The sequence below is a fragment of the Patiria miniata genome, unplaced genomic scaffold (assembly GCF_015706575.1).
Source record: "Patiria miniata isolate m_02_andy unplaced genomic scaffold, ASM1570657v1 HiC_scaffold_3, whole genome shotgun sequence".
NCBI classification, from domain to species: domain Eukaryota; kingdom Metazoa; phylum Echinodermata; class Asteroidea; order Valvatida; family Asterinidae; genus Patiria; species Patiria miniata.
Window position 1 is genome coordinate 5,037,513 of NW_024037069.1, and position 22,527 is coordinate 5,060,039.

Sequence of the window (22,527 nt, forward strand, 5' to 3'; positions counted from 1 at the left end):
TCAGAATATGTGTTAGTGATGCTGTCATGTCGTGGTCGCTTGTCACTCGTCATGATGTCGCACAATTACAAGAAATGACAGTTTGCATTCAGTTCACTTAAAGTGTCACATATTGTCACACAAGACTCCTGCTTTCTTAGCACTGTATCATAAAAAACGCATTTTCCGTTTTGTCAGCGTCACTTTGTCGCTTGTCGTGGTCATATTCTCACACAAAGACTCTCTACTTTCATTGCACTCTATCATAAAAAAAACATGTTCCGTTTAGTCAACGCCACTTGGTCGCTTGTCGTGGTCATATTGTCACATGAAGGCTCTCTACTTTCATTGCACTGCATCTTAAAAACGCATTTTCCGTTTTGTCAAAGTCACTTGGTCGCTTGTCGTTGTCATATTGCCACATATTATCACACGAGACTCTCAGCTTTTATTGCACTGCATCATAGAAAAAACGCATTTTCCGTTTTGTCAACGTCACTTGGTCACTTGTCGTGGTCATATTGTCACAAATTATCATCACACAAGACTCCCTGCTTTTATTGCACTGTATCATTGAAAACGCATTTTCCGTTTTGTCAACGTCACTGGGTCGCTTGTCGTGGTCACATTGTCACACTATTATATGTATCGTAAATAATGCATTTTCTGTTCGTCATTGTCATTTGGTCAACATTTGTCATTGTCAAATGATATTCTTCATTCACTGCATTATAAATCAATATAATTCCCGACATGTCCTATCGCGTAATCATGGATGACATAATAAAAAACGACCTGTCTGTGATATAAATATCTATTTGGTGTTAACATAAAATGAACTTGACCTGAAAAGACAAAAGCCTCATTGCAATGAAGGTCCTTTAGCAACGCGTGCCGTGCCTTAAAGATTTAATATGAGGGCGTCCTTGGCATTGATCGAACGCTGAATTGCCACCATGCATGTATACATGTAGATGGGGATGCTCTATTTTTGGCCGGCCTGCTATCGATCATTTTCTATTAAAGAAACGACAGTCATATGAAAAGGTCAAATCGCCAGCATGGAAACCAACAAGATGAATGAATATTTTGACATCAACTTCACAGAGAGAGAAGGGAACATATGTCAGCGTTTCTTTTTGATTTTTTAGTCTATCAACATTTCTCCTACTTCTGTTACTCAAGGATATGTCAAAAGAAACACTAACTCAATCTACATACTCAAACTGAACAGAACATTAACCTCGCCATGTGTTAACATTATACAGACTCTGAAACTAAATCGTAACCTTATACAATTTTGCAGACTCCTTTTGTTTGTTTAAATTATTTCAAAAAAAAAATTCTGAAAGAAGTCTTCAATAAAGACACGTTTGTGATGGATTTTCACCACTCTTGATTTTTCTTTATAGTTTTATAAATTATTTATTGGCATACAACACCAAAATCACCAACAGCAGCATCTGAAAGGGTCACTTTACAATGATAAAGGTGAGAGCACTGATGATGACGTCATCGTGTGTCATGTGACGTCACATTAGAGGGTAATTTGTGTAAAGCTATATCTATAGAACTATCAGTCCGATTTGGTTGTAACTTGGTAGGTACCTATAGAAAGGAATGTGTTACAGATGAAAACTGAAGTGACGTCATGATGACGTTGTCGCATGTCATGTGAAGTCAAATTAAAGGGGTATTTTTGTAAGGCCTATATGTATAAACTAAACTGTGAGTCCGATTCGATTGTAACTTGGTATATACCTAAACCGGGATGTGTTGTAAGTGACGTCATGATGGCGTCATCACATGTCACAGAGTCATTTCAAATGGCTGTTTGTCCACGAAATAATATTTTAATAAAAATGTGTGAAACAAGTCATGGCTATTCCCTGGAAGTCTTTTCATGCATCTGGTCTACGCAATGGGCAAGATTGAGCCCATTCATTTGTGTTATGGGGTGACCCTGTGCGATAGCACTGCCCGGCTCACAAGTGACAGTCAGTCAGTCAGTCAGTCCATAGAGCTGGGAGAGATAGGTACAGAGACGATACTATAAGCTTGTTGATTACAGGTTTAGTGTAAGTTGTTGATATAAAGTGTCGTGACACGATCCCGCAGATCCAGAGATGAAGTCTTTAAGGTTAGGGGTGACCACTTTAATGCCAATTATGCTCCCGTGCCCTGGGGGATTTTAGACCCGACCCCGGGTGCCCACCATCGTCGGTGAACGGAGGTAACTCGTCAATACTACGAGTCGCAAACACGCGCAAGCACCGCGGATTTTAATCGCAGCGGCGGTATTCCTCGCACGCGCCCCCGGGGCTAACGGCGCAGGCTTCAAGACAGTCCGGAAACATCCCCGAGTTTCTTCTCCCCACGTATTTGCTCTGATGGCGTCTTGTTTTCAAGCCCGCATCTTTCTCGGACCATCATCATTTGCACCGTCTCACATTTCTATCCTATTGCTCCCAGCTCGGATGATGTTGACAAATGCTTAATTCGTTGTCTCCCCCACATAGCATCCATCTCAATTAGGGTTGTCTGGACAAGTGTGCCGGTTAATTTTCCTAGAATTTTTTTTTATGTAAGCAGAAGATTTATTCTAATGACTAATGCATTTGAAGTATGGGATTATTATAAGTGACTCGGGAAGTTCAAAATAACACAGTAATTATTCTAATGACAGTATTGCAGGCGAACATGGAAATCGACACCGTTTATTCTGCTAATAGATAAATGTCTGCAACTTGCAATTTAGACATCGAAGGAAAATTATTGGCACACAACGAAGATGTTTAAAGGGAATATACAACATTTGCAAACTTCAAAAACAAAACTCCCAAATTATTATGAAATACCTTACTGGACTCTTAGTGAAGACAGTCTAAAACATCCTGTAAAGTCATGGCACCTGGTGTACTGTCATTTTTAAGAAAGTGGTATATTTTTATATCAATTTCCAACGCTGGTCCGCCGAGCAGCGTTGGAAAAAAACTGGGTTTTTTTTAATACTGCCCCCAATTTACCATATTTAGTTAGTCCGCATTTTGTTTGCAATCGATCACACAACTATGAACGGGTACAAGCCAGTTATACTGGTTCCCTGTCGTTACAATTCCCCGACATCTATAAATTGCTCCGTTTTATCTTATGTGGGGTCAGGGAACAGACTACAAGAACATGATTGATCTTTCTTAGTTTTCCCAGCATCTACGAACACAAAACATCAAACAAGTCAGTGTAACAATATTTGCTATAAATTACCAACCCCTAAAAATCCATCCATTTCCGAAAATAACAGCAAAAGCAAATGTTGTATATTCCCTTTAACCATAAAACACATTCGCCTATTCCGCGCAATCGTAGATTTAATGTCTTGGATTGAGCAGTCTCCGTTTAAAAACTGATTCAGCACTTTTAAAAGCCTTCTCAAAGACGAGAGGAAACACTGAATAATCCTATAAGCTTGACATTTTCTGCATTGAAAATTTATGAAATGAAACCTCTTTGTATCCAATGAAGACGAAAAGCGGCATCATGTGAAGTTGAGGTATGTAGGCCTACACTGTAAACGCAAGTCGTGTTCGTCGTGTTTATACAGCTCACAATCCGGACATGAAGCAAGGTGTCGCAACAAAAACAAAATGGCGGGAACAAATTGGGGGGAAGGGGCGAAAATTCCCTCGACTGCTCGCAATAATGACAACAACAACAATAGCGTGGGGCCGTGCATGTTTTCCCAGCAGCCCGCCTGGCTGCCTTATAATCCCGCGGGGGACACGGCGGCCAGTGATAACAACAGACGACCACGCTCGGCGGGAAAACTCACGGGTCGCGCGCCATTACCGATTCCGAGGCTTGATCTTTATGGCTCGACGCCTCTGTCGTCATGGCAACCGAAAATGGCATCTGATTACGCGGTGGTTTTTTTTTTGATCGGCTGCATGCGCACAAATACAATTCCCACTGGATGCGATGAAATGCTTTTAAGGCTTTGGAAACAGGAGAAAATGTGAGCGTTCTTGTCAAACATCAATGCCGTCGTTTCATGGATTATAATGCCCACTTCAACTAATTGCAACGTTTGCTTAAAGACAAAAATGTATGGTGTCGTACGTTTGATGTGACGCAAATGTGTATCGATTTTCCATATCGTGCAATCTACAAGAAGACGTTAGTGATAATGTAGGCCTAGTGATGTGAGATTTTTTCCCACCAGAAATAAGAAAATGAATTATTGAAACTTTACAAACACGGTGAGGATAAAGACTCTGAAAGTGTTGACGGCAGGAAAATGGCGATGGGGACAAAGACATGGACAATGGCAACGATGACATTGTCGTTTTGACGACCAGAGAGTTTGGCAATAAAACATGTGACAGGGTCGACGAAGGTGACAACATTGTAGGTACACTGGGTTTTTTTCGAATTGCAAATAAACCAGCCGTGGCGTTCCAGAGGTCGCGGGTTCAGACCCAAGTCAAGTCAATTTTTGGTTCGACCCAATGAACGGTCACCATGTCCATACTGTCAAAGGTGACAAAATCCTAATGCACAACAGCCAAATGACGACGACAATGACTGTAACAATTTTAAAAATCCAAGGGCTAAAATATCCAACCCTTTCGTAAGTCGTTCTACATGACCTATTTTACTTTCGTCCCAAAGCTATTTACGAAAACTCTTCTCGGGGGATAGTTAACAACTAAACTCCGGCAGACACCGGGGACAAGCGGGGCAAGACCCCGGCTCGTGAGGGGCGAATTAGCCCCGATCCCCGCCCACCAAACCGTCCAGTCACGCTGCACCAGCACGGACCTCGGTGAAACGATACCTCGACATTCCCTTAAACCATATTTGCCGAGACTCCCCGAACTCCACAGTTAATTTGTCAAATTTGCACTGCCTGAAATATCACCCTGTTTCTACTTGATCTAAAAGCGTGGTCGATACACACAAAAAAGGGTTTGGATTCCAGTTTATTTTGAAGCCAGTATTTCAGAGCGTGAGGATGTTTTTAGCAACAGGCTAAACTTGTGCTCGAGGATACACTGAATAGATGACACTCAAAGCCAACAGGAAGTTTGCGGTCTACAGCAAATGTGCTTTGAAAATCCATGACGTCATTTGGTGGCAAGCGCGCGCAGTTCATTTCCGTACCATATGGCACGGCCCGAGTACATCAAGACGCAGACTGGCGGATTTAATCTTATGCTCTGATCTCTCAAGACGATGTTCAGGTTTCTTGCATGACTGAGCTAAGCCTCGTCTCTCTCGTCACCCCGTGTTTTATCCGTTCTAGCATTAGGCTGTAAGGGAGGAATAGTCTGGTACCGGACAGGGGTTCGTACACTTTCAGGCCTCCCGGCTGCAAATGTCGAAGGTTGTCACTTATTATTCAACTCTGAAGTATTCACGAAAGTAGAAACGGAATATATGAAGAGTAGGCCAGGGTCAGTCTAGATGAGGTGTACGTGCGAAACAACGACACGTACCTCAAATAAAATACAAAATAAAATTAAATAATCTGAATAGAATTAACTATAACAAAAACATAAATGACGTAATTTTCAGGGTTTAGTTAAAGGGGCCAAGACATAATTTTTTTTTAGGAACACATTTTGTGCAACTTTCTACTCCTCTTACAAATGTATGAAAACTATTTGACATCCCTTTTTGGTTAACGTTATTCAGAAGTGCACTCTTTCATCATTTAAAACTTTCCCGTGTTTTTTAGGACAACAGAGGGCGCTATTGCTGTGACGTCATTTCAGGAAGACGCTGTTCGGTTTAGGAGTTTTGCTCATTGAAAACATTTGTGAGAAAAGGTTGGTCATTGGCTTACTGAAATGTACTTACACAACAACGAATCACTTTTATGACAGCTAAATATCCAAAATTCTACCAACTTTTGGTGCTCAAATAGCTGTAACATTGAGGTTTCTGCCTGAAATGACACCACACTTTTGCTCATGAATATGTAAATTTGCATTAGCACAAAAACCAAAAAGGCACCAAAATGCCCTTGAAAATGGCAAAATGAAAATTAAAAATAAGGTTAAATAGGACACAAAGGTGTATTTTCAGGGACTGCATTAAAACAAATCAAAATGTATGGGTCCTTTATCCCTTAGCGCTTGCGTAGGGTTTAGAAGATTTACTGGGTTTTGGTAGAGAAATACGCGCAAAATAGACTGTTAAAAGTCTATTCTGATGGTGTGACGTCATTGGCATTTTTACTTGCAGGCATTTTGTTGTGGGTTCCTTATTAAGGTTTTGTTCAAATTAATGGCTACGGCTGAATATAACACACGGGCCTATGGAAATCCGTAGCCAAGTATCGGACACGGCCTGATTTGCCGTGCGCAGTAACTAATGACGTCATTGAAATATGCATATTAATGCATTTCGAAGGGCTTCCGTTTGCTAAAAATAGTTCCGAATATCGACTCTTTTTACTTTTCATGGAAAAAATAGAATCGCTTAATCCTTCTGGAGTTTCTTCCGCCTTAGATTGCAAACGAGAGAGAAAGAAATCGACAATGGAAATTGATTCTGAACTCGACTTCCCATTATCGTATCGAATGTCAATGTCAAACCTTTTGTGAGAGCATCTTCTCGGGAGCCTCTTTTGCAAACTATAGACCATGACCGAGTATGACGAGTTGAGAGTTGCAACCCAGTAAAAATGTATTCCCGTAGAGACTTGTGATAAATCCCCATACTTCAAAATTCTTTTGAACATACTCAAAACTCTCGCAGGTGTTCAGGCTACACATCTGATCAGACAAATGATGATCAACATGAGTCGTCTTTCATTTTCTGTTCAATTTTTGGTGGGTCGACCGATGACTTTTTGGAGAAATTCTCACCCAAAGAAGACCACCCCTACAAAGGAACGATGTTTTTTCAAACAGGGTAAGTACCAAAATTTGAATAAAGGATCCCTCCACAACATAGCTAAAATGTCGCCACTTTCGGACCCAATTGCATCCGAAATGCTCAGAACTGGGAGCCCCAAGTCCAGGCCAGAGGTGCAGTGCCATATTGTCTTCAATTCCCCGATTCCATGGCTCTCAGAACTCTCTCTAATATAGAATGGTTTGAGTGGGTAACTGGTATTCATGAGCTCGGCGGACGGAACGCCCTTTTGACTGGGTTACACTATGAGATGGAGCAATAAAGTTCTCAAACCCCCTCCTCGATACTCAGTTTTAATCTGAAACCGGATCTGCGAGACCACAGACACCATCGATCATGGCTCAAATTCTCATGAAGCTACTAAACACAGCAATTTGCTCAGAAAATATTTACTTAGCAGGTTTACCAGCCAATTTATCTTGCGGTATGAATCGGTTGTAGCTGGTCCCGGCGGATTTTCTGCTCAGCACATATTTGCCAGGCAAAAACTTTGTGTGTTTTAACAGCTCGATATGAAACTCAGCCCAGCTGTGCTTGCTTATTTTTTTGTCTACGTGATTACCAAACCGCCAAGATAAAAATATGCTCTTTGCTTCATCTCGGGTGATTATCTAGAGTCCAAAGAATTCAAAGTTGATGAAAAATCCGAGAAAATTCCTCAACCCGTCCCAGTCTCTAACCACAAAAGGACAAGCCTGATCTCTCTGCCTTAAATGTCAGGGCGCGGGCGTATAAGCTCTCAGATCCGTACCTAAGTCCGACCTGTCAGTATCTTTGACGCGGGAACCAGAATAACAACTTCAAGTATCTCTCCATTCCATCTGTCTCTCTTTAAAACGCAGATGGAAACCATGCGAAAAGAAACCGTCTTTATTTATTTAAGACTAAGATTATGGTGACTCGGTGAAAGCATTTTCCTGTAAACGAGCGGCGAGGATCAGATATGCTCCCGAGGATAAAATGGGTTTGATCCTACCTGCGGGTAGGATTTAGTATTTCCCTAGATATACAAAGAATCCAAACAAATATTACGGGCTTTTAAAAATTATATGTTAAATAAATATTAAAAGTTAAAAGTTAAAAGTTAAATAAATATTCAAAGCACCTGCGAAGCTGTATAAGCCCTAAAACTGTCTCCGGAGTCCAAAATTGGGGTCCAAAATTACGAGGTTTTTTCCCTCAAAATTTGGCATATTTTTAGAATGTACAACAGACAGCTTTGGGTTATTGCAATGCATGCTGCAGGTTTCAACTTCCCTAATATACCACAATGCACTGCGATTGTTATTGATACTTTCAGTCGGGTGCTTGAGCAAAGTGTACAGTAAGTCACGTCTCTGCGGCCCTTGAAACTAGACTGATTATTGACTCACCTTCGGGTGTCTGGGTTTGACCTCTCGTGTCAAGGTCACGGCCTTCTCGCTCAGGTCAATATTAGCCAATGGCACGACGACCTCCCCGATGACGTCATCCCTTGAGAAGCGGTCGAAGCTCATGACGACAAAGTGGAGCGTGACGCCTTGCAGCTGGTTGTAGGCCAGGCCGTAGAAGGTGAAGGTCTCCTCGTACACTGGCTCCAAGGTCTTCCTCATCACCCTCGTCTTGACTTTGTGCTTCTTCTCCGGGAGGAGGCAGAGCTTGATGTAGGGATCCGAGGTGCCGCTCTGTGGATCCTTGACGGGTAGACCCTGAGCCTGGTGGATGGTGACAGTGAACACTCCCTTGTCGGTGCGGTACTCCACCGTGAAGGTGATCTGTCCTAGATGGGTCAGGTCCTCCGTGGATGATCCCTGCAGCTTGTTGTCCCCCTGCCATCCTGATTCGTTCTTCAGCTCCCCTCCCTCCGAGTAGCAATCCTTGTTGAAGGTCCCCGGGTCCATCCCACCGCTGACACCACCGGTGCTGGCGCTGTAGGTCTTCATCAGGGCTTTCTTCTCGTGTGACAGCGGGGAGACAGGACTAAGGGTACCCGGAGGGAAGGTCTTGGAAGGACCTAGGGTAGGCATCCCTTTCCCGTGGAGGGAGTCTGGAGAGGACAACTCCGGACTGCTGATGGGTTTACTGGCGGGTCTGGCGTAGAAGGTACGGTTGCCCTTCTCCGCCGTCCCGCCATGGAAGAAAGAAGCTTTGTATCTCCGTCGGTAGCAGTGGTAGACGCTCAGGACTAGGAGCAAGACTGAGGTAATGACGGCCAAACAGACTCCGACCAAAGCTGCCGTGGACACTATAAACAAGGAGCAAAAGAAGATTATTTCATTAATGAATGTCACCCAAATATTCACAACCTGGGAGCCGATGATGTAAGAGGCAATATACTCTCGGAGAGAAAACAAAATCAAACTTCTCATTTCTTTGGTCGGGGAAAACCCAGTACAACACGGATGGGAAAACCCCTAGAAAAAAATCAAGCCTTGGCGCAAAATGTGATAACAATGTCATAAGCTGACTTCTTACAGATTGCATTGACAACAAACAGCATAAAACATGCGAGATAGTTTATGCTTAGCAAAGATGGTCTTCCACTTTCCATTCAAAAGTTTAAATAGCACTTACTTGTATAATTATATTTGGTTCTCTGCCCTAATTCCCTTAGCTAATTAATTTCTTTAAGCTAGTCTGCTAAGCATCTTTCCGGTTGAGGTGCTCAAAGCTGGGAGGCAAAAGCCAAAACGTTGGAAATTTGATAGTTACTTTCAGACCTTAGATTTTGTTCTGAAATTTGAATTGATAACACGTGGGTAGTGCTGAGTCAAAAGAAAACAACTCGGCTTCCCCTGGAGACCCTCATCAGAGCTTTAATGCTCGCCGCACATCATGAAATTTTAAGCAGGACCAGGGATTTCATTTAACGGTTCATTGAGCATTCTTCCGACCATAAGCGAGATAAATAGCGCCCTCTAAGCGACAACACGAATTCCCAAATTATTTCGAGAGAAAACCGCCAAAACAATGAAACAAAAGTAATTTTCAAGTCCGATTTTCCCCCAAATTGATGAAACAAAAGTGATTTTCAAGTCCGAAAATTGGAGCGTATCGGTGGTAATACATTTAGATGTAATTCTTGTGATGGGAAAGGGGCGTGGTCCCCCTATTTTTTAGACTATCCAATATATGGTTTGCCGTTTTATTAATACCACTTTCAATATAGTTTTGTGCTATAAATACACCCATACAAATTCGACATAATTATTTTAAATTGTGAACATTGCATGATGGAAAGATAATATATTCAACCTTTGCATAAGAGCAAGATTTATTCCTGTTTATCCTGAAAGCAACGAGTAAAAACAAAATTAACGACCAAAATCTGTCGCGGCGCGGAAGAGACAAATTGCGCCATTTGCCGATTGCCATGTGCGAAAAACCCGCCATAAAACACTCGAAGGTTTCAGCAGCGCTATACGACTAAAACAAATATCACATCTATTCCAACGCTGTAGCTCTAGAAACCACTGAGAATTTGGGTAGTATTTTTTTTTTAATTCTGCACACTAGCGTCATGATTTGGGTTATAAATTATGGCAGAGAGCACTTGTAACAAGCGGAGTCCACTCAGAGGGTTCTGAGTATGGCGTCAGTCGGTCCACGGGTTGGTAATGCAGCCAGACCCACAGCCTTCATCCAAAGCGGTGCTATCGGGGGTAGATAGCTAACGAGGATACGTGCTGGCAATGAGAGCACGGTAGCTCGGCGACATTTTGAGGCTGAATCGGTCATGCTTTGTGCAAATATAATGGCAAGGGCTGATGATTTTAAAGTAGAATGACATTTAGAAAGGCTTGATATTTCTAGAATTGGGAATTTCTACAAGAAGAGGACTATGATAAAGATGAATGAAAATAATCTCAGACAATTAAAATGATTGAGAAGTCATTGCTAAACCTGTTAATGGTACCTATGGGAGACGTGTTGTCGTGATTAATTATACCCTAGGGAGACACCAGGACATTAGGGAGACCTTAATTTAAATGTCTCCCTTATGTCATAGCTCCTATTTAGAGGCAAAATTGTCGCAAATGGGCTAGATCGATTGCTCGTGGTCCAAAACATAAATATACCGAAATTCGAGGCGGTAGGATATGGTAAAGTTAGGGTTAGGTGACATTAAAGATAGAAAATATTGTGCACAAGTCTATGAGAATGTCTCCCAAATTACTTTTTCCCGTAATAGTTATTACTACAGTAATGTTATAACTTTACTGAACACTGTTCTGTTATTGGTATTTTAATTAGTTAATTTGATCTATGGCAACCAAAAACTAAAATTTGGCAAACATTAGCGACTACTTTTTCAACTGGAATTGAAATTGAAACAAAAACAAAAATCGATTACACTAGCGCTAGCGTCACTTTTAATTCTCACAAGACAATATTAATATCGTTTCGGTTTGCGGTAACACCATGTGGTAATAACTACTGCTTAGAAGATATTTAGTTCTGAAAAGAACTTGTCCTGCTTATATCAACTTTCGCTATGTAGTTTTTGTTCTGATAAGAACAGTCCTGCTTAGACAAAATTAAATTGGCTTAAGACTCTACCACTGCAAGTTCTATTCATTAACCCTCCTACTGTTTAAATAGTCACAGACAGTCAAAAATTCTATCCACTTCTCCTGCAATGCCTTTTACACAGGTTAGTCACAAACAGTCAAATCATATTTCAAGCAAGCACTCCGACTAATCCAATTCAGTCAGCAGACAAAAGCAGGAAACTATGGCGAAGCTGTCTTATCAATCACCTGCAGTAAAAGCACAGCTGTAAAATATAATCTATGGCTACCAAAAATCAAAGTTCCGCAACAAACAATGGCAACTATATTTTTTTCTAAAGCTTCAACTTGAATTGGAATTGGAATTGGAAGAAGTTGAAACTTACTTATCAATCACTGTGCCCTAGCATCACTTTAATTCTGATAACACAAAATGAAAGTGGTTTCTGAGACAGTACCACGGCGTGCATGCATCACGCCTGTTTTGTTTCTCGTCTTCCCTGATGGACAAAATCGGCTTCAAGCATCGGACCTATTAGCGTCTCCGGCACTGATGCTTATTTCGCATAATTTCTCCCATGAGCGGGCTCTATCTTTGACTGTCATTCCTATACCATTTTCTTATTCATTACCCCGTCGCTTCGCCCCCTCCGCTCATTATTTCTAAATTTTCGGGCTTGAGTGGTGTTCTGGCAAAAAAAAAAACGCGAGCAGCTGCACATACGAGTGCGGTGCATTTTTTGGAAGCAGACGGTACGTTTGCCGCCGGCAACATGGCGTAAAGAAAAAAACATCCCGCGCTTATTTTGGCGCGCTTTGACGCAGGCCTAATAATCATGTTTGTCAGACGGGGAAGTTTAGCCGGGGGCCAGAAATTATTGCTCAGTTCCTTGCGAGTTAGTGTTAGTTCCGTTTTTTACAAAACATGAATATTTTAGACTACGATGGATGCTTTCTCGTTTCCCACACTTTCTTTTGAAAAAAGATCTGTAAATCTTTGTCGACAAAACTACCTCAAAATTCGTTTCATTCTCTCGTTTGTCGCCTACCTCACCATGACATGGTTTGCTGTTGACCTTATTTTGATATCAGAAGAAAACATGTCTTGAAATACACATCGCTTCTCTTGCTAGCAAGATAAGATCTTATCATGTTCCTCCGGGAATTAACATTGCAAACAATCTTGAGGATATAAAGCGGACGTTTTTTCTACTTAAAAGGCAACTCGGAGCTCGATAGGAAGACAGTTTTAGGTACATGTTTGTAAGCTCTTTACAGATTATTACATTGTGAAACTGCAAACTGATACAATGCATCACGCAAAGCTTTTTACGAACAAAAGAAAATGCGTCTGCATTTCCTATTGTGTTTCCTTCTATTGGAATTGTGACAAAAGGATGAAACCCTGGCAAAATAACCGCAGAAAAGTGTGTGGGGGCGCAACTTCCCATGCCGCGTTCACTGTGTTATTGTAACATTTAGAGATCAATACACATTATGCTTTGAATTATTCCTCGATCGACAAACGCCCGTCAGTACATCGAGTTAAAATAACACCATTGGAGACAAGAAACTTCGACTGCGAGCCCCAAGAGTACTACGAAACTTTATTTAAGAAGATAACTTATAAAACTTGAGTCGTATTCTCCGATCTACAAACTTGGGTCTAGTTCTATATTTAGTACGGCAGATAGGTGATGGGATTGTGCCTTTGATTATATACAAGCATGGAATTTGGCAAACAGTCAGAGTAAGTCATGAAAAAAATATTTGCTATAGGGCGTCGTGGATTTGAGCTTTGCAAAAATATAGGTAGAATGGGTTCTACCAGATGTTCCTCAATACCTACGTTCCCCAGTGCCTATGTATTCCTCAAATCCTTATGGTTGGGGTTAGGGTTGGGGAACATAGGTATTGAGAAACATAGGTATTGGGGAACATAGGTATTGGGGACATAGGTATTGGGGAACATAGGTATTGTGGAACATAGGTATTGGGGAACATAGGTATGCACCCAGTAAAATAATAGGTATTGGCAGCCATTTTTAAAATTTTGAAAATTGCTTGTTAATCTACCTATATTTCTTCAAAGGAGAAATCTGCGATGGCCCTATAGCCAAATATATATCTGAAGACATACTGTGACTGTGTGCCAAAATGCCATTCCTGTTCCATCAAAGGTACAATACTCCCAAATATTTCCCCGTCTGCCCTTATAATAATTATTAGAACGTGAAAATCAAGTAAGTTTGAATATGTGGATTTGAATATTTAATCTTGAAAATTAACTACAGGCACTTCGTCGTCCATTCCATTGGGATTGGTGTGTTTTGAGTGAACACAAGTTAGTGATTGCCATGAGTTATACAGTGAAAGTAAAGAAAACTGTATTTTTTTTCCAGTAGGTTTGGAACACATAGGCCTACTTTGTTTCATACCTACACAGTTTCGGTTAGGCACCGTATTCTGTTTCGCCTACGCGGGGGCAATATGCTAGTTGCAGATTAACTTTCCATCCTGGAAAAGCATTTTCTGTGAAAATCCAACCCGACGAATCAACGACTTGTGTTTTTAATAATCGCTGGGTCAGTGCTGTGTGCACAGCCGTTAAACTGTGCACACACACGGCGCATAAGAGACGACTCCCGAAAGTGCGCTATATCGCAAACCCGTTCGCCAGGCAACCGTTGCTAGGACGTATGCATGACGCCAATGTGACGTCATTTACTGGCAACAACGCGGACTTGCAAGTCGAAGATGTCTTGGTTGCAGGAATATTGAGACATATCTGTATTTTTAGAAAGACTTTGTTTCATTACCGCATGCAGAGATTGAGCCTTGTTGAGCGATGGTTTTGAGCATTTTTTTTCTGTGTGGAAGATGGGATGACATTTAATTTTCATCCCCAGTTTGAGATCTTAAAGACGCAGTACGAAAAAAAAGACAAATATATAGTCATCTTCAAGTAAATTATCTGGAGGTTAACAAACCCACAAGCAATAAATTCACCCTAGTACATCTCGAGTTTTGACATGAACGCACAGATACCAGTTTAAAGAAAGAACGGAAAAAACACCAAATAAATTCTATCGATTCACTTCATTCAAAGGCAACACTCTCTCTATCCGTCCGTTCCTCAAACTCTGCATCTCTGGATGTTTATTCAACGCACGATCTTTGCTGATCGAAGCCCGTCCGAACACTCATCAACCTGCATGCTCATTCAAAAAACGGCCCCAGGAAGATGCTTTGATGAGCAAAGGGCCGCAGGGTTTTACCAAAAAGGTCTTCGTGGCACCCCCCTTAAATGCTGCTTCAGAATGGCAGTTAAAAGACCTATCCCCCTGAGCATATAGGACAGATGTTAATAATTGTAGGCTTCTTCCCAGTTTGTTTTACTTTGGCGTAAATGGAGCGATTTGCGCATCTAAACCACGCGGCATGAGGCGGTGACGAGGGTAGTTCATCAGTTATCTACTGTAGATAGCGCGCACACTAGTAATCGATAGCTTGACAGCACAGGATCGTAGCTGTGTAACCTCGGCACACATCGCCCACGCCCCCCGCAGTGACGCAAGAAATTAATCACTTCAATTTTTGTGGCAACGGAAATATGAGAATTACTGTTATTAAACAAAATGTCGGGGAGCGAGGATTTCTGGATAGACCACATGAAATGTAAAGTGCATGTACGCGTGTATAGTACTATGTTACAAAAAAGCTGAATCTACTGCACACGTATAAAACACGCAAGAATGTTTCATATTGCATGGTTATTTTTCAAGTTGATAAATAGTAATTAAATTTGTGAGTTTTTTTTTCAATAAAACTTATTTAAAATGGAAAGCCAGTACTCAACGGTATATTTTTACTAGGGCAATTCCGTAAAATCCAGTTCTCTGCGTACGACCGACCACATGATGTACAATCATCCCAGTGTGGAACAGTCTTCCAGACTCCACTGTTGGTCGCCCTACTACATCAGGGACCAAGGCCTTCTGCTCCAGGGCAAACAAGCATCTTAAGTCCTTGTACTAAGGGCCTTGTACTTTGCTTCTGTACATAGTGTTATCTTTTGCACTTTTGTTTGGTATTAGTGAGCACAGAAGCCCCCTTCTGTGCTTATTCGTAAAAAATAAAAAATAAAAAAAGGTCGTTATTAAAGGTGGTGGTACCTTGGTTTGGTCTGTAATTGTTTTCTACTCATTAGATGTCACATTATTAGTGATTAAAGATGTCACATTATTAGTGACGTATCACAGTCACTTTTCAAACAGCAGCTCATTAAAGTGTCTGACATGTTCGACGACTTCGTCTGTTGGACTTTTAGTCCATCTTATATTGATCGCATAACGTCAAAACCTAAGGGAAAATTTGGGTTGAACAACTTAGCTTTAAATGTAGTTTTAAAAAATCAGCACACTTTGTCGATTTAAAGTGCACAAGTAATGCCTTAAAGTCTTGTCGGCAATCAAAACAAGAGCCCATTACATGACCTATTACGAGGAGCAGAAATACCCAAACAGGATATGCCGACGGTTAACCTACAATGAAAATAGCTCCACTCAGCTTATTCCGAACAGCAAGAGACGGATCGATCTCATTGCTGCAAGCTTCCCGACCGTCTTCACGTCATGTTTCCCTGACATTAATACATTCCGGTCAAAGCATCACATCAAGTGCCGCCGATACCTGAATAAACATGCCAGAAACTCTCAGTCTCGTGAACGGGGAACGTTTCTAAATTAAGTGTAGATTAATTTACCCTCAGTCTCAACGTGGCTTATACTCGCGCTGTTTCGACATTGTTTGGTTAGCAAGGTATTTCCGTACAGCGTTTCAACTCCAGACGTGGCACTTAGTTCCGTTCGTTTCGGTTATACCAATGTTTGTCAATAACAAGGGCCTTAATCTCAGACATGAATAGCAGATCTCGGAGGACTCGGACTCGGATTGGACTCGGACGGGAGGACTCGGACTCGGATTGGACTCGGACGGGAGGACTCGGACTCGGAGTGGACTCGGACGGCAGGACTCGGACTCGGATTTCTCGGACTCGGACGTGAGGACTCGGACTCGGATTTCTCGGACTCGGAAGAGAGGAATCGGACCCGGAATTTTCTCTGACTCAGACGGAAGGACTCAGATTTTTTCGGACTCGGACACGGACTCGGACTCGGGCTCTGACGAGAGGACTCGGACTCAGATTTCTCGGACTCGGACACGGACTGGGACTCGGGCTCTGACAGAAGGACTCGGACTCGGACTCGGACTCGGACTCGGACTCGGATCATGTGGTCGATTACAAACTACTTGAAGCTGTATCCGACTGCATTTTTATGGCAGTGGATTTGGCTCATTGCCATTAGCGCGTTGCGTGGATATCCGTAGCCAAATGCTCATTTTAGTCTCGGCTGAATCTGCCAAGACGCTGTCAACGTGCAAAACTGTGCCGGTTCAACCTCTTAGTATGCAACTCCACGGGCTCGCCTCTCCCTGGGGACCAGACTAGAAGGCTTATGGCAGGCAGTCAGAAAGAGCTTGGTAGGAGTCAAGGGCCAAGACCTGATCCGGATTGTCAAAGAGCGGACACGCTGGCGAAAGTCTCTCGAGATTAGCTGCGTTCTAAGGTTTCGTAGCCTTGACGTGCATTGCATGCTGGCATCGGGAGATTCATGATTACTATGTGCATAGAAAGCAAACGGACCTGACACTGGAACGTGTTAATCTTCGTCACAAAATTGAATTCATTAGAACGGAAAAACACGAGTAAACAACTGAAGATGAAGAGGTGGTTTTTTTTAAACTCCCCGGGCACCTTTATACGTGACATTAACTGAAGTTCAGCGGGAGAATTTGTTATTTTCAAATTGCGTTTCCTGAAAAAGTGCTGAGAAATATTACGGTATCCGATATTTGGCAACTGACAACAACAAAACCTTTCTCATGATCCCATTCACGCAAAGGATCATGTGCAGCATGTAAAAGCTCTGCTATTCAAGGGCACGTATGGGACACCTTAAATCTAGCCTCGACAATGTGGCGGGAGTTCTTTTCAACGAATGCTGCCATAATGTTGCGGCCATAACTGAGGTGTTCCCGTGCATACGAATACACGGTGGTCGTATGGAAAACAACAATGACTACATCTCAATCTGCCATTTTCTAAGTCAGCTCAACAGAGGGCGTACATGCTACGTGTGCCCAGTTTAAGCCCTATCCGAAGAGACCTTGAAAACATAATGACGTCACGCTTTGTTTACATGTGGGCTTCCCTATGGGAGCCAGGTGGGGACGATTGACTGGCGCCCCCTCCTGGCAGTTCCATAGGAAAGCGATCATGTAAAAAAGTGTGACGTCATTATGTCTTTGGTCTATTGGTGATACGGCTACCGCTAATCACAGTATAGCATGCCAATGGCAACCATATTGCAATTCCAGGTTCGCCTTAGAGCCAGCTTCATATGGTTGTTAGGATTTTTGTCATTATCGAGCAGCCCTATACCACTTCCGATCCCGAACCCGTCCCGTACGAAGCGGTAATTTTTAGCACGTATATCCCCCACCGTGGCAGTCTGCATTCATGCGCGTGGTACGTGTTACTAATCAACGACGCGTCGGTGTCTGAGCGCGCCGACAAACGAGCTGGCGGGAATACGGAGCCATGGAACCAAGACAAACACGGGTAACTACTGAATGATAGGTACATGTACAAATTGAAACGCTTCATTGTGAAATACACACACACCCACACACACAATCACTCTTGTTTTACTATACTCTCGAGGACAATTCTTTGTGTTTCCCTTTGTCCTTGTAATATAACACTCTCCCATAGACTGAGCACACGAACCTACTACAGAGGACCGTTTTGAACAAAAGACCCAACTCCCGAGGACTGGAATGATCTGTTGTTCTCCCTTTGTATGTCTGTCCTCGGGTGTTGTGTAGAACACGTACATGTTTACGTTACATGCGTAGTGTGGACATTCCTTTGTTTTCGTGCAGTTAAGAAAAACCTGTGGAAAAAAACCTCATTTTACATGGCTTTTGAAAACTCTTTTACCAATTTTTCTATAATTCCCTTTAGTGTTTCTCTTCATTTTGCCACAGATAAACCTAACCTCAAAATGCCTCTAAACCTGTTTTCCAGAGAGGGGGAAACACTGTGTGGACGTGGGCAAGTCCACACACCGTCGCTGCTACCTGGTTTATGTGGACCTCTTTTGTTCGGAAGTCCACACAGTGAATGTAATGCTTGTTCATTTTTAGAAACTATGGCAATTGTATAACAAATATCATGTTTGATGTGCTTATTATTTTTTGTAACTTGTACGACACATCAATTGGAATAATACACAGTTGCACTAAGACACGTAGCCTGGTTTTATTTTTGTAAGGCAAATGAGCTTTTGGGGAAACACATTTATTTGATATCCACTCTACTTTGAGATTTTAAAACAACTTGAAAACGAAACATCTAAATATTACAATTTTGAGTGGGTGATCGTCTTTGAAACCCGACTGAGCTTATACATTTTGATGACCCCAATTTCACCAAATACGCCGCCGGAATAAGCTCTCAAATCAGGCTTGGTTTCTCTCCCTGAGGCTGGTCGCTTGGGACAGAGTTGATCAGGTGTACTTAAGAAAAACCGCCTGCAAAATTCAGGCGCGAAGACGATTGTCTTGAAGCAAACATATCTGAAAATCTCCCTCAATCCCCCTCAATAATTCACGCATGAGTAGCTAACCACTACACGTGAAATCACTACAACTTAATGTTAAAACAAAATACCCGAAGCAATTATTATGGGATAGTTTTCAACGAAAGGATTGCTATAACGAAGCGATTTTAAAACATGGTTTCCAACAACCACGTCCACGTTATAATAATATAATGTGATGCTGCATATTGCTGGAGAAGATTCAAACATCTTCACTTTGAAAAAAAAATCGTGTTTTTGTAACTCAAGTCGCGATGAATTGTTTTTACCCTGGACACCGCATACAAAAACAAACGCTGATGTAAAGCACAGGCAGGCACCAGACTATTCCTAATTTGCATACGTATCCACAAATGTTGGATATACCAACGATCCAATACCAGGGTGAGAGAGCAGGAAGTGGTGGAAGCGTACTGCTCGACACCCTGGGAACGAGGTTGACATCGCAACGAACTGATTCTGTTCCTACCCTAGACATCGCATACAAAAGCAAACGCTGATGTAAAGCACAGCCAGGCACCAGACTATTCCTAATTTGCATACGTATCCAACGAGGTTGGGCTTCCAAAGTAAGTTTACATGTTGCTCTCATTCAAAAATGTCCACTTTTTTAAAAAAAAATTTCACGTTTAAATCGGGCTAAAGCTGCCAAAACCTGCTTCAAAACGAGACATTTCTTCTGTCTGTTGCAAAAAAATTGTGTCATTAGAACGCCACATTCTCTCAAAATGTGGCCAATAGTCTTAATTTTAAGAAAGCTGTCAACATGGTAGTGTCACAAAACGACATCGGTAGAGCAGTTGGCATTAATGTCTGGCTCTGCAGCGCACGTTATTGCCTCGCGCGAATGCCTTCTATTTTCGTGTCAAGTGGAAACGTAAGCCGCTGTGCCCTTTCTGAATAATGAAGGCCGTGTCGCGAGGACTACTCGACAATTCCTGTACCGGTTATCCGATAGGTTCGGATTACTGCGCGCAATACACCTGCTGGACTGTCACATTCACATGTGCCCAGAAGAATAATGTCTGCCTACTGACAATCATCATTACAACGCCATTATCATGACTGATATCTCGTAACATAAGCTTAATCACAGTGATCAAAAGGTAAAGGAAAGTAGAATGACCGTCTGCATATTTTTTTTTTTTTTTAAGATTCATGAGGTTGTATAATGTTGTTATTTTTTTTTTAAGGTATGTTAAATTTATTAGCAACCATTGCGTTGGATTCCACATACAACCGACATTAGTTAAAAATGCATATAAACAGATTATATTACAAAAAACACAACTAATTTAAAAAGTAGAAAGCACTCAGAGAGCGCAAACCTCCGCCAAGGCTAAACACTTCCCCGCCATATTGTTATTACACCCAAAGAAATACTCGCATAAATGGTGAAGAATCCTTAACAAAAAAATCCTGGATCCAGACCCAGATCCGGATCACTTCCAAAATCTAATCGATTTGTACTTGTGCCAAGGACCACTCCTAACAATGTTTTCATGCAAATCTGTCCATAACTCTTTCAGTTACCTTGTCAACAGACAAACCAACCAATCAATCAACCAACAAACTATAACGCCGATGAAAACATAACCTCCTTAGTGGAGATAATTACAGGGCATTTGTTCAGGATAATAAACAGTTTAAAATATTTATGTCGTGTGGTAACCAAATTCATGTGAATTATGAATGCGCTGTGTTTTATATTGTGTTCTTTAAAAGCGAAATAAAATGATAAATATAAATGAATAAATATAAATAAGCCGTGAAATAAAGAAGACTATGGTGGGAAAATAGACATCACGAGATGGGATTAATTTGTTGTGTTGTTTTCGGCAGTGAGTGATGAATTTGTTGAATTCTTTTATCATTTTAACGAACTTGAAATATTAAAACGTCATCGTGGTTCGGCTTTGAGTTTTGTTTAAATATTTGAACTTTAGCTCTGCGTGGCATTTTCTGTTCTTTTCACCCATGTAAAAACTGAAACCACTTGTATCTCTAAACTCTCGAAGAAAACAAATTGTAAACAGGCTTCTTCAGACGCCGAGTTGGTAAATTTAAATCGAAAGATAAAAGGGTTTTCCAGGAGTAAAACAGTCTCTCCAATTTAGCCTATCAGGGCCGGAGGGCAACGGGGCTGTAAGCGCGCACGAAGCCGGCAAGCCTTGCTTCATCGCCCCGCCGACTTTGTTTCTATCAAATTACTCCTCGTGTGTGTACAGAGGAAAGGGTTTTAGGGATCGGGAGACATTTTGCGAGGCTCAGGTCCGGGAAAAATTTGATGCAGGGCTCAATGATTTATGTTTCGTTATGTCGCGACGGGTTGGGAGCATTAATGTCCGCTGTGCTCCGTCCTCGAATGAAATCGGATCACATTGCGAAGATACCGTGATTAACATATTGGTTTGTGTGGAATTCGTCTGAGTAATTTAAGATTTTTTTGGTGCCGTTTGTAATTTTGTAATTTTGAAATCGGTCAAAATATGTAGGAGCAATATACAATGTGAACGTTTCCTACTAACTAACTATATAACTAACCAACCAACTAACTAACCAACTAACTAACGGACTAACGGAGAGACATGATGATTTGTTGAGCTGCTATCCCTCAGCTAAAAATAGATATACAAAACAAGCATTCAATTAAAGTAGATTTTGGAACACTGCCTTATAATTATCAATGGATAATGCAAATGCTTAATGCAATTAATTATCGACAAGTTGCTACAGGTCACGAAATGTAATTTACTTCGTAGCTAGCTAAATTAATCGCCATGATGACTACACTAATAGGTTATTTATATGGCTAGAACACATCGATCAGCAGGAGGTCTATGAATTTTAAGATCGTGGCCATTTATTATTTGGGCGCCCGGTAAGGAAACGTAGACGGGAATGGATAGACTAAGAGAATTAGAGAGAAACACAGTGATAAATGTGGTCAGAGAAGGGGTGAGAAATAGTGGGGAGATGACGGTGAGTAACAAAACAGCAAGCAGTGAACGATTGTAAAGATTGATTTAAAATGATTGATTTAGCGAGATTGCAGGCGTTTATCCAAACTATGCCTGTCGACTTCACTCTCTATGAGTTCCACAAAATGTTAAACATCTAGTTAAAGACAAAAATGTCTTCAAACCATAAGCGGAATATCAGATATTTTTATCCAAATGAAGAAATTTCAGACATTTTGTCGTTCGTATAGTGGCTTCTTTTGTTTGGTTTGCTTTTGGGAAACCAATTTTGGTGCAGTGTTTAGAATTTCGGTCCAGTTCTTTTCGTTACGGTCAACCAGTTCTTCAGTTATTTATTAGTATTTCTGAAGTTATTTTAAAAGTTTTAAAGTTGGTGAATACGTTCTTTTGGGGTGTGGCACCTTGAAAAATAGGTTTTCAAATTGTAGT

General features: G+C 41.5%; 1 protein-coding gene across 1 annotated transcript in view; it reads right to left on the bottom strand.

The window, feature by feature from the left end:
* The window catches only part of LOC119738333 (synaptotagmin-4-like), a 46,071-nt gene that overhangs the window by 5,157 nt on the left and 18,387 nt on the right, over positions 1-22,527 (bottom strand). The window contains exon 2 of the mRNA XM_038213182.1: positions 8,274-9,124. Coding sequence (XP_038069110.1) covers positions 8,274-9,124 — 851 coding nt within the window. The remainder of the gene's footprint in view (positions 1-8,273; positions 9,125-22,527) is intronic.